The following is a 13,503-nucleotide window of genomic DNA, read 5'->3' as shown; positions in this document are numbered from 1 at the left end:
TTTTTTCTATTGATAGTACAGAAGGCAACATGGGTCGGAATAATATGCATTCATTTGTGGTGCCGACTGAAATTCCATCTAGAAAAACAAACATGTTTATCCATTCTTTTCTTGATTTTCTTCTTTTCATTTCTATTCTTTTCTCTTGGACTGAGCGAAGGTTCTTTAAACTGCATTAAGACTGACATACGACATGATGTATATTTCATGGTAGTAGGCCAATCTGTAATTATATGCAAAATGAATTCAAGCAATTCTTGTAAGGTATTTGTCGTTCTAAGTAATGATGATTTTGGCTTTGAGTCATGACTCTCTCTCCCTATATTTGTAATCCTATGATTTTGTACGCTATAGGGCTTTTTACACTTGTAAAATTTTGCTCAGCCCCGGACCAACGGTGGGGCTAAGGGGGGGCCTTAGCCCCACCGTTGGTACGGGACTATTCTTAGCCCACTTTCTGTTTACACTCGTTTTTGCCAAAGTGGGCTAGCCCCACCGATAGTACGGTACTATCTGGCCCTGCAAAATAGCAGGGGTTAGCACCGCAATAGCGGTGCTAGCACCGCAATTGCGGTGCCAAGCAAGTGAGTGTAAACAGAACGAAAAAATAATCCTGGGCTAAGCGACGGAGACGAAGTCCGACCCTCACTGACCAATCAGAAACGAGGTAATCAAGTGCTGCCGGTGCGTGCGTGTACGTGTACAGTACACAGCGTAATTATGAATATTCATGTGGTTTGGAAAGTCCGGGGCTAAGAAATACGAGTGTAAAAAGGTCAGTTTTCTCCTTAGCCCCGGACAAGAGATAGTACGGGACTAATTGGCGAGTGTAAAAAGCTGAAAAATTGGTACGGGACTAACGATAGTCCTGGGTCAGAGAAAGTCCGGGGTTAAGAAACACAAGTGTAAAAAGCCCTTATCACTTTCAGCCTTGATGAAAACAACTAAAAGCTTATAGCAAGCTTTTTTTTTTCTGTGGTTAAATCAACTTAACTCTCCATTATTTTTTTTTTCAATTTTGTTTGCTGCTTGTGAATGTGGGTTTTTGTTTTTATCAGCCAAGCAAAGTTCTTTATTTGCCTTGTTCAAAGAGGTGTATCATAAGAAAATTGTGCACTCAAATCAATATCGAAATAATGTATCTATTTATGTGCTTCTGATTTCTTTGCCTCTGGGCAACTAGAAGGTACCCAAAGCATTCACAGATAACGCACTTCATACAAATTCGAAGTACTGATATTCCTCTCACTTGCATTCTGACAAGCAACAGAGAAAAAAAATGAAAAGAAAACAAGCAATATCTCTTCAGAATGTGATTCCTGAATAAAATATGAAAATATGGATAAGAATTTGAAGTTTGTGTGTCCATTTTGCAACCCTGACAACTAAATTCCATCCATAAGCTGGTATATTGTAGAGGTAGGTAATGCAGACCTTTCCTCAACGAAAACTGGAAAATTCTTTATGATATGGAGGGACTATAGATTTCCAGTGAATTTGTTTGGACACCAATAAGATTATAATCATTATTCACTGTATTTACACAAAAGGGAATGTATTTTCGAGTGACATGGGGTCAGTTTTGAATATTTTGTTTTTAACACTCTGAATTATTTTACTGTAGTGTTAGATTTCACACACAATGTTGGGAGACACTATTCTTAAATCATGCAAAATTTTGTGATGTTTTGTTGTTCACGGGTGACACAACCTTTAAGGAGTCCTAAAAAGGGGGGTCCCAGTAACATTATAGCAGTTGATTTGATGTCAGAAAAGGGTAAGGCAGAGAAGAGAGAGATTCAAGAGAGAAGTGTAGGGTGGGGCGAGATGATAACAGCCCACTCACGTCTCTCTCACACATAGCAACCATAAGGGGAAAACAAGTCATGTCAGATACAATCAAATTAGTCACGATACCTCCAACGAGACGGTGAATCACCGACAGGCAACAAAAGACGTTTCTCTCACAAGCGGTCCAAAAGCCCCGACGGTGCTCTTTTCCAAGGTTACATAACATTCAAACCGCAGCAGAATTTATCCTACTGAGAAACCTACATTATATATAGCGTTAAGCGATGAACCCAAGGCAAAGCATCATATTTGATTGGAAAGAAATCAAGACAGGCATTAGGACAGGTATGATCATCGCAATGTAATCTAGTCGACTAATCATCTTGTTACAACGTTCATAGAGAACTTGTCTAGGTCATGTGATAATGTACATACACAGTACAGAATTCATGTTCTGTTTATATCACTAATTCCACTGAAGAAACCATTCTTTTTTTCTTCTTTTTTTTAAAGACTTACAGGCATACCTTAGATCACACTTTTTTTTATATTCCCAGAGATTGGGAAATTAAAATTCTTTACTGACAAAAGATGATATTTGTGGTCTCTTCAAGTTTGGTAGTAAGAATAAGAATATTTTTAGGAGACAACTGGTAAGAGTCACATGATCAAGACAGCTGTCAGATGGTCCCCTGGAATGCCAGGTGAGACATTAGGCAACATTCACATGGTTGTTGCTTTTTCATGACCTGTCTCATTTCATCATCTTCCCACTTCTTGTCTGATTTCAAGCAAATTTGTACAGCTGTGTTAATCATTACCTAGTATATCAAGGCATCGCAGCACTCTCTCTGATGACTAGGGTATTTCTCATGTTCATGCGAACTTGTCTACATGATGGGACTCTTTGGCACAGTTTTTTTTTTTTTAATGCAGTTTGTCCATGACTGGGACATGCTTGCAATGTACACTCATCTTGTCCTAACGTCAGATTAAGCCTACAAACTTTAAATGAGATGATATTCACCTCATAGGACAGTTTTGGGATCTATACCTAACAAAGATTTATATCTTGAGACAGTTTTCAAGATCCATCCCATAAAAGTAGCACTTGATCAATCACTCCAAACCCTCCCCACAAGGATGTGCAAAGAGAATACAGCATCATCAAATGGTGATTTACAATTATCCCTCCTTCTCTACAAGAAGCGAGTCTGTCATTTGTTTAAAAAAAAAAAAGACCCATATCCTTCAAAAAAACAAAAAAACAAACACACACACCAACCAATACATTGTTCACAGTCCCTCTCGCCAAATCTATTGTCTTGTTTCTCCTATGTATGCACTGAAAACTCTTAATCTGACAATCATTTCAAGGGATACTTTCATCTTACAATTAGTGTCCGGTATACATAGTCCTTATCAGCATCCCTGCAATAATCAAACTGTGATAATTGATCAACTTGACTTTATCTAATCAAACAAGAAAATGACTCTGTCATCCGATGTTTGTAAGCAGGAATAATGCTCCCTAAACCTGTTCCTTACGGGAACCTGGTATACCAGGTTCCCAAAATGTAGAGTGCCTGCATTCGTGGCTTAAATTCATGTTTATTTGTGTTATGCTGCTCAGAAAATGACTTTGATAAAAAGATTTTAGAGTTTCTTCTATCAATATATGCTTTCTCTGACCAACTTTGTGTACAGCAGTATTACTAATTTTTTTTAATGTAACGTGCACCTGTTTTGCTATTCAAAACTTGTATAAAGATATCTATATAGCGATCAAGGCTGAATGCAGCAGATTCTGACTTTCACTGTCCCCATTCAGGTGCCTCTTTTGTGTATAACAAGAGAGTTTGCGAGTCCATCAGTGCATGCTCTTTTCATACCTCGTGCCCGTTCAATATTTTCTTTGATGGCACGTGTAGTTTACTGTGGAAAGGAAATACATGTACCGCTTGACTGCCTTTGCACAAGTGCATTACCAACCTATCTGTTCTCTGTCAAACTGCAAAAAGAATCTTGTTTGGGGCATTGAAGATTCTAAGAGAACTGCGGGAGGAACGGGTTAATTAGTTTTCTGACAACTTTTGCAAGCTGCTTTCACAGACAAACTATTAATGGGATCTTGAAAGCAGTCTTGAACTCTTTTAAAAGACCAATGTCAAAAGCATCATTTAAGTTTGCACCTCAGAAAAATGTTAATATTTAGAAATTCCTCATTCCTTGCTGGAATACATCCTAAGAAAATCTCATTTTCTGATACATTCTTTCGTTTTCATCACGAAATTTTTAATGTACAATTGTTTGTAGAAATGCTCTATACTTATACACAAAGTCTTTATTAGACTTTATGTGCCAATACACTTCATATAACTTTACAAGCTATCTTAATTGGTATTTGGCAAAAGCTCTGCAAAACTCAGTTCGACAAATCAACTCAGGTGTAATAAATCCTTAATTCTACAACCTATTGTGGTGATAGAAAGTCTAGGAGCAGAACAAAATCCCCTTTCACTGAGTGCTAGTTCCTCAACACCACTTCCAGTTAAAGAAAGAAAGAAAGGAGAAAAAAAAGAAATGCACACCACATGATGTGCTATATGCTGACACAAGGCAAAGTATTAAAGGCCAGGCAGGTGGGAAGCTTGGTAAGGCTTTTGAGGAGACAATAACATAGAGGATCTTGCAGACTGAGATTTGATACAGAGGCCTGCATCCAGAATATGCTAATGGGGCAGACAGAAGAGTCCTAATTCAATGACGCGAGTGTCAAGTGTGCCACGACCGAGTCGTCTCACGAACATGGCGTCAGCCATGTCAAGGTGTCAATGGCCAATCAACTTCAACTTCCTGTTTACAGGCTACCACGGACCATCTGAGAGAGGCCCATATATATAGCTTCCATCGGCTAATAGCGGCGGCCTCATTAAACACTCAGACACATGGTTAGTTCGTGTGTGTCGTCACTGGTCAAGCCGGTTTTTATACAGTCACATCGGCACAGTTTAATAGTGACCACATGACTCACCAGTCTCTTGGTCAATGTCAGTGATAGCTGCTTGAAACTTGAGAGGTCAAACAAATTACATGGAATGGTGCCTTCCACAAACACGTCAAGTCGCAGGCATGCGGTTTAAGTCTAATGCCTCAGCGACCCAACTCATAATCTCCCTCCCAGCAATCACTTTCTCATGCCTGCGCCAAAGTAAAGAAGACCCCCTCTCCCCATAAAAAAACTATAAAAAAACCCCAAAACAACAACAAAAACAATACAAAAAACAAAAACAAAAACAGAAACAAAACTTGGGAAACCAAAGTCAAAATATAAATGTGGACTGAGTGAAAGCAGCAATACTAACAGAACATATCAATGAAAGTGAGACGAAAATCAGACAATCCATTCAAATTTCAAAAGGTTAAGAATTTTTCAAGTTTTGGCGGTGTCATCGCTAGATAAGGAGACTACATATGTACTTATACATTACTTTATACGCCACTTTGGACAACATAAAGAAAATATAAAGAAAATTCAACATATTTCCACCTTTCTAGCATAATGAAGACTGCATGACTTTATACCTCTTTCAGAGAGCTGGGGGGATAATATTACTATTAACATATATCAGTGACCAGTCACTTGAAGGAATGTGTAGTTTTCTTGAAAAATGAAATTTTGTTGAATTTTCCTCATCAAATGTTTTCTTTATTGTTGCCCAAAATAATGCCATGAAGTGCAGTAGTCCCCTAGTCCAATGATGACAGCACTGAAACTTTAAATATTCATAACTTTTGTACGGATTGTCCAATTTTCCCCATACTTTCACTGATGTGTTCTCCTAATATTGCTGCTTTTACTAAATCCACATTTACATTTGGATTTTGGTTTCCTTTTGTGTAACTGAACATACTTGCAAAAGTCAGTAGAGGGCAAATGATTTAAATTCCTTTGTTAGATGGCTGAATTCACATCTTTTCTTTTATTTTTCTTCAAAAAAAAAAAAAAGGAAAGAAAGATCAACTTACATCTTGCCCAATCAGACTCTCCCTGCTGTTGAGCACGCCCCAGGGGGCGATCCCGATGGTGACCACTCGGCCACGCATCTTGACCGAGTGGTTGTTGAGGGCATCGCCGACGAGCATGGTGACTCCTGGAACAAGAGAGGGTGGAGGGAGAGATGCACAAGAGATATCGGTTAACTCTGTCGCTCTCTTTGGCAAGTTGTTTGAGCATGATGAAAAGTACTACTAGTACTTTGGGATGGTGGGCATGAGTGAGTTAAACATACTGGACATGAGAAGCTGAAAGGTCACTTCACACCAATGATAACAGCCAGCACAGAGTATTAAAGTGACCGCTGATGCCTAAATTACAAACTGGGCAAACTGCCTTGAAGTAAGGTGATTAACATAGGATCACAGTTTACATTTGTCAAGACATACATTTTGTAACAACAGCGGCACACGCACAATCAAAAGAGGCCTCTGAAACTGAAGGGAGATCTTTCACTGAGTGCTTTCCTCACGTTTTTTTCCTTCCATAACATAACTTGCTCCATTTTCGTGGCAAAAAAAAAAGATCTGAAGGCTTTGTGTGTCAGTAATGGACCGCCAAGCTCCAAGAGCGGAAAACTTATTGTCTGAGATCTAATGCATGCCACTGCACTTTCTCCCATATGATCGGTACTTATCCCAGAATGGATGTGCGCACCATTTCCATGAAGCTATCACATGATGAAAGATCTATTAGCATTTGAAGACTTTTCTTCATGGAAGTTTAGCCTGACTCCAAGGCTCTGGGCCATTTTTCTTTCTACTCGTACCTCTACAATAAATGAATCGGCCTACACAGAGACATTCATCCTCCTCTATGTCAAGTCCTTTCAGTACACTATTCAATCAGGGGCAGATACATTACTCTTTAATAGACTACTTCTTCATTTGCCACACTCATCTCCTCTGACGGCACACCGAGCATGCATTACCTACTCCATCAAACGGTGGGAGAGACTCCGATTGATTGTAAACAGAAGAGGGCACTCAACTGTTATCACTGTATAATGTGTTCAGGTATTTCTCGCTTGGAGAGCACGCCGGTGAAAAAGTAGTAACACTCAGCGATCTCCCAAGGAGGATATCGTTTTTCCCGCGGTACGAGAGATTCTCTGCTACATGTGGCACAGAGCACGCTCCCTTCGTTAAAATTGATGGGTTGATGGGGGGAAAACATCCGTAAAGGATTGGATGACCTGCATTTTCATAGTTAAGAATCAAACAAGATGGAAGAGGGCTGCAGCTAGCGGGTCTGGATTTCAGACTACAGTGCAAGGTAGATGGCCATTGCCACAGCCACATAGGGAATCTGTGTATACTATTGAATAAGTTGAGTGCTCACACAATTGCAAAGTCTGTGGTCTGAATTACCATTCTCCGCTGGCTCGCAGCCAATGCATATAGAATGAACTTAGCGGATAAATTCACGGCATCCTTTCTGGCTGGAGTTATAGTTTAATTCTAACCACACCGTGTTTGATATGCACTTGAATAGCTAAAATGCAGTTATCCTCACTTCTGCCTGACCGGCATGATCATTATTAGATATATTTGCCTGATTATCTCTTTCCCTTTCTCTTGCTCCATTACAACCTCTTTAAATGTTGCATTTATCATCTTATTTCCTTTTCTCCTTTTCTATTTATGTGTTTGGTTTGGCTGTGATATAAATTTTTCTGATAATCTCTCTATCTCTCTCTTTTTTCTCTCTCCCCTCCTTGTTTTGTCTCCATTGTATCTAACAGCTTGAATATCATTTTTTTCTCTCCTCTCTCTCTCTCTTCATATGCCCACATCTCTTACTTCATCAGTAAGATTATACAACTATCTTTCTGATATGTTTTGGTCTATTATCTCCTTTTTTTGCTGTTGCCCAGTTTGAAGGTGACATTTGCTACAAGCTTTGCGAACATCTCTTTCAGTCATTTTGTCTTGGTCTGCAACATTTAATGCTTTATCTATTTCTGTGATTATACCTTTCCATCTTTTTACTTTCTCTGGCAGTTTGAGAATAATATCTTCTTCTCCAATTATCTCAGTTCTTCCATTTCTTCCTCTGGCAGATTCAAGGCTTCTTGAATTTCTCCTACCTATTTGTTTTCCTTGCTTCTATCTACTTATGCCGTATATTCAGCGAATCTACTTTTTCATGGATTGGGACTTCCCAATAAAGAGCAGTTAAATTCAGGATCATGGAGTGCGTTAATGAACAGAGAAATGCACTCTCACACACTGCATTTACGTCGGGATTAGAGTTGATATTTTTTTGTGTTACCAAATCGCTAATAGCATGCGTTTCATGAATTTCACGAAAATAAAATCCCCATAAAATATATGCTATGACAATATACAGTATCTACGGGGTGTATTCGACTGCTTGTGTGCGTTTTTGTATGTGTTTATCCCTCTTCCTTCTATTCTACTTTGTCTTAACACTTGATCACTGAATGGTACACCTTGAAATTACTGTTTACCTTTGAATAAAGCATCTGGTGCTTAATTCACTATCTCCACTTCTCTTGTCTTTTTATCTTCATGTTTTTTAATAGCAATGGGGCAAAACCGATATTTCTACTGTCACTCTAGTAATACTGAACTCGTCCTTTAAAATTCGGACAAGATATTTTGAATGTGCGGCGCTAAATCTTCCTATAAAGGTTTATAGGTCTGCCTATGGCTGGGAGCTACACTAAAACAGTCCTTCACCACATTTCATTTCCTCAAGGGATTATGTGGACAACCAAGAGAGATGCGGTTCCTATAAATAGTTCTCCCGTTCGTGTCTGCCGTCTTAAATTTTGAATATTTTGTCCTCCTCCTGAGGAGGCCACATGTGACTGCCGCCGGGGGAATAGGATGGTGTTAAAGGGGTTAAATAGGCCTCGGTAGAACGCCTGACTGAACGTTATCTTGCGGCTTCTTGTGGATGATTTATCATCAGTTTTTGCGGAGCAGTCGGTGGAGATACAGTACCCCCTCATGAGACGGTCCCCCTCTTTAACAGTTTTCCACAGTTTTGTACATACTTGTACGTCTGCCCGTCTATCAGTCCGTCTGTCTCTTTATCTCAACTGCCTCCTTTTTCACTCCCTCTCCATAAGTATTTAATATCTAGAGCAGAACGTCAACAGGTTAAAGTCCATTGTCTGTCTGTATGCATGTCTGTCTGTCTATTGTTTCTCTCTCCCTCAACTTCTCATTCTCTTGTGTCATCCCTAAGACCTCTCTGCGGAAAAAGGGGCGTACAAACATAACGTCATGACTTGTCTCATGTGTCTAATTACAATGCCACCAAAGTCCCCACGTTACATACACCAGGTGAGATCATCAGCCGCAGTCACTATGGATTATAAGTTGATGAACTAAAGAGCAAGACAAATCTTTCCACCAGAGTGGGGGGAGGGGATGGGAGGGAGGAGGTGTCAGTGTTTACGTGATTTGCATGTATCTCTTTGTTGATGAGAACATTACTTTGACTGCCTTAGGGAGACGTGTTTCATTCGAAATCATGAGCTGAATTGTTGCACTGTCAGCCATTGTTCATGTAATACATGCAAATAATTGAAAATGTGTCATAATGATACAATGGGATGACTTTACCATGAGCCATCAGCCACATCTAAACTATTGTTTAAAAGATTAGAATATAAGAAGGGGGTTGAGAGGAAGGGGTGGGAGAAAAGGGTAGAGATAAGATTGCTTGACTCATTTTATGATTTGGGTAATTTATCTAGAAATTGAAATCTGGAGTCTGGCAGTGATATTCCTTGTGCTTTCCTTTACAAAAATGATGATAATGTTGATTACGATAACGACGACAATGTTGATGATGATGATAATGACGACGATGATGATTGTGAACAACATCATCACTCATTTTTGCTTATTTACACTTTGTGTTCTTAACTGAAAGTTGAACTGAAAATTTACTTGAAAATGAGAACAGAAAGTACCACAAAATTTCCACTATATTTGATGCTTGAATCAACAAATTTGAAAACGAATAAAGATCTTACTCCAGGCATTGTGCACATCATCTTACGGATATGTTATGAAAATCTACTGTGATTATTTTTCTCCTTTTCTATTTTTCTTAATAACATGATGCAACTGGCAATTAGGCCATCAAAATTTAACATTTAGAGTATACAGATGGATGGATAAAGCGATGGATTGATAGGTAGATGGTTAGATAAATCGCTAGATACAAAGTATATGCTTGTCTTGTTTTTGTCCTTACAGTTAACTGTGTTATATGCCTCATGATGTATCATTTCACATGTTTGAGAAGGAAAAGCTCAGTGGTGTTGTTCACAGTAACACCCAAAATATCAAAGCTACACCGGAATTTAAATCAACACCACAAACAACAGTCTAAGCTTCATGAACGCCACAAAGCAATAGACATGGCTTCGGTAACATGGAGTGAATTAATTTGAGGTCCAATTTAGAGGAAAAAGGGATTTGTTCCCGCCGGGATATAACCTCTTTAAAGGAGATGAAGGATCAGGGGTTTCAGCTCAGAAGCAGTTTGAGAGGAAGTCTTGATAAAGTTTTGGAGCAATTGGCATGGCTTAGCGTTAAAGCATTTCCTTGAGTCAGCCCAAGAGGTGTATATGACGTCACATCCTCCGTGAAGAAGTGCAACAAGGGAAGAGGAAAAAACACAAAAACTACGTCAGAAGATGAATCAAACCCCTTCGACCGGGTGATCAAACGTTCAATTTGCGTACACACACGGTCCCCCTGATTCCCAAAGCACAACGAGCCATTTTGGGCAACAATTGCCCAGACATTCGTAATCCAAAAAGGGGTGACTGTGTTATAGAATTACCAAGCGGCATGTGTTCCCCCCAAGGACACACACACACAGACACATACACCTTATGACGCAAGTCACGTTCGGAGATCACTTCCTCTAAGAATATCCTCACATCGATGACACCGTCCGTGCATCTATGTGTCAAACAACAACAACAAAAAAAGCTCCTGAAGTTTACATAATTATGCAAAGACCACTCTTACACTGCCTTGAAGTTTCTTACGAAGAAGAAACTTTTAAATATTTTATGGATATGTCCTTGATGGAAAGCATTAATCATTCAACATAGTCATAAAAATTTTGTGGCATGGAAAGTCTAATTAAAGGCTGACTCACACACTGCACTTTGTTGGACAAACACACGAGTGTTGATTACATGGGATACTTTCTTTGCCTAGATTCCGACAACTCTTGACCACTGTTAGATCAACTGCAGCCACTCACACAGAACAAATGCTTTGCAGACAATCCCTTGATCCCATGATGCTTAGCTCAGTTCAAATGGCTCAACTTCTTTCAACCTCACCACTTGGGGAATATGTCTCTTTGACAAATTTGCTCTTGAGCTTTCCTTATAGATTGCTCTTTTTCTGTCCTTCTATCTCTCTTTATATGTCTCAATTTTTCCCACTGCTATATGACTGTGTCATATGTCTGCGTACTTCTGCAGCATTTGTAATACCGGTACTGAAAAAGGGCCGACCGCAGGAAAACAACAAAAATAGAGATTCATTTTAATAATTTAAAGCTCACAGATCACAAGAGTTGGCAATGCATTCCAGGTTCCAATGAAAATCAAAGGGTTTGACTAACAAAGGGATACAAGAATAAGTGACTAAACTTGGGCATCCAAAAATGCTTGTTATTGAGTAGCATTACATTGCTTTAGCCAGTGAGATTTATGCAAAGACTGTAGGTGCCAGTGGAATATATCATGTCAAATTAGACTCAAACTTTTTAACGACAGTCAATCAGATGAAAGCAATTTAACCCATATACGTTGCGGACGGACTGACTTTGCCACAACACCCATTTCCCATAGTCACCTTCCTGAGTATACTCGGGACTCATCCTCAATGGGTTAAAAACTTTTTATGGCCTGTCAGCGTATCCCAAGCATTTTAGTGATACAGATAATTAAGAAATATGCAGGTGCTTGCTCCCTGGAGTCACAGCTTTGCAGGGGCATTTTTTTGTGTGTGATTATTTTTTTTTCCCTCAGAAAAAAACCCCTAATATACAGATAGCACCTACAATGGGTATTGAATGTTTCCTTCTACCCTGGCTCATGTTCTAAGTCTATTTTTTAAACAACTGTCACCCTTCAAACCTATAGCATCAGTATATCATGTATTAGACTTCTGCAATTAAAGGCCAAGATATATAATGCATCATTCAGATCTCTCATTACAACATGTGCATATATTTATGTATGTCCCTGTACAGTAGGTAGGTATTTGTAGGTTGGAGGGTATGTACGATCAAATTGGTTTCATCTGTTAATATCCATTTATCTATTTGTTTTGTTTTTTTCTTCATTATTTTTATCTGTAATTTGAGCATACACGTAAATGTTAAACATTACAGTGTAAGTGTAATGTAGCAAATCACATGTATGCACACAATTCATGGGATATACAGATGTGTACATTTCTTTGAATAAATCTGCACTACCTTAATTTCGATACCTAGTACCTACCATAATATCTATTCATCATGTTGTAAAGAGGTAGCATGTGTATTGAATACAATACAAGAGACTGTACAGTAGTCTTGTGTGTATTGAAACGTAAGACAGACTATGAAGTAGTCCTGTGTGTGCTGATATGTAAGACAGAGTTTCCGCAAAGTTAGACCAACCTGTGTTGGTGCCACCAGTCACGATCCAAGCCCCCGTGGTCCTGGCTGCTTTGCCCAGCCCCTTGCACAGCACTCTCTTCAGCTTGGGCTGGATGGCAAAGTCCTGGAGGCCGCCCCTCATCGAGATGAGCAGGTTGGGCAGGCCCAGGTTCCAGTGCTTCTTCAGCAGCTGCAGCACCATGTCTGGGGGCGTGTCGTCGGCAAGCCTGATGTACTGTGTGCACACATGGTGCATTCAAGAAAAGTGAGCAAAAGAATAGTTGATGTTTAATATACAATTTCAGAGAAGATACTGATTGGTTGACTGCCCGTAACGTGATATGCAGTTAAAAGTACCAGCACTGTATGCTGCCGCTGTTGAGCCGTGCAATTTTGTTCAACCAAAAATGGATATTGCACGGCTGATGTCATCAATTTACAATGACTCCCATGTTCAAGTTAGCTACTTCATAGTTTTTGTTCCATTGCATGGCTCTGACTTCACAATAAGCATACCTTTTCTGTGTGCACTCAAAAATTAGTTGCATGTGTGCACTCAGTCATTCATTTTACTGTCAATGCTATCAACTAATCACTTCCACATGCAACTGATTGTACTGTAACAGCCATAGGCCTTTCAAAAAAAAAAAAAATGGTTGCCATTCCTGTACTAGATTCAAGAATCAATTTTAGTATTTACTGGGCTTATGTTACAAATGGTATAAATGTGGTAGCTGAACTGCATGTTTAGACCAAGAATCGACAATCTTTTTTAATGTGTTATTACATATTGTTACATCACAAATCAGACATGGGAAAAAAAGTGTCTGTAAAGAAAAGCTTTATAAAATGTGTACAGTCAACAGTCACAATTTCTATATATATCAAGTAATTGCAGCAGTTTGTTTTGTTAATCATGAATTTTCGACCTCATACTTTCTTATTTCCTTTCACTTCAAGCAAACTGAGACCTTGCCACAGGAATGATGAGCTAA

At 39.2% G+C, this 13,503-nt stretch overlaps 1 protein-coding gene across 1 annotated transcript in view; it reads right to left on the bottom strand.

The window, feature by feature from the left end:
- LOC139720362 (transient receptor potential cation channel subfamily M member 3-like) overlaps positions 1–13,503 on the bottom strand; it is an 81,554-nt gene that overhangs the window by 33,329 nt on the left and 34,722 nt on the right. Inside the window, 2 exon segments of the mRNA XM_071631729.1 lie at positions 5,821–5,945; positions 12,530–12,743. Coding sequence (XP_071487830.1) covers positions 5,821–5,945; positions 12,530–12,743 — 339 coding nt within the window.

Source organism: Diadema antillarum, unplaced genomic scaffold (assembly GCF_040938485.1).
Source record: "Diadema antillarum isolate AM-2024a unplaced genomic scaffold, OU_Dant_1.0 scf00000127, whole genome shotgun sequence".
Classification (NCBI taxonomy): domain Eukaryota; kingdom Metazoa; phylum Echinodermata; class Echinoidea; order Diadematoida; family Diadematidae; genus Diadema; species Diadema antillarum.
Note: the sequence above shows the minus strand (reverse complement) of the source record. Positions and strands in the feature narration are given on the sequence as shown.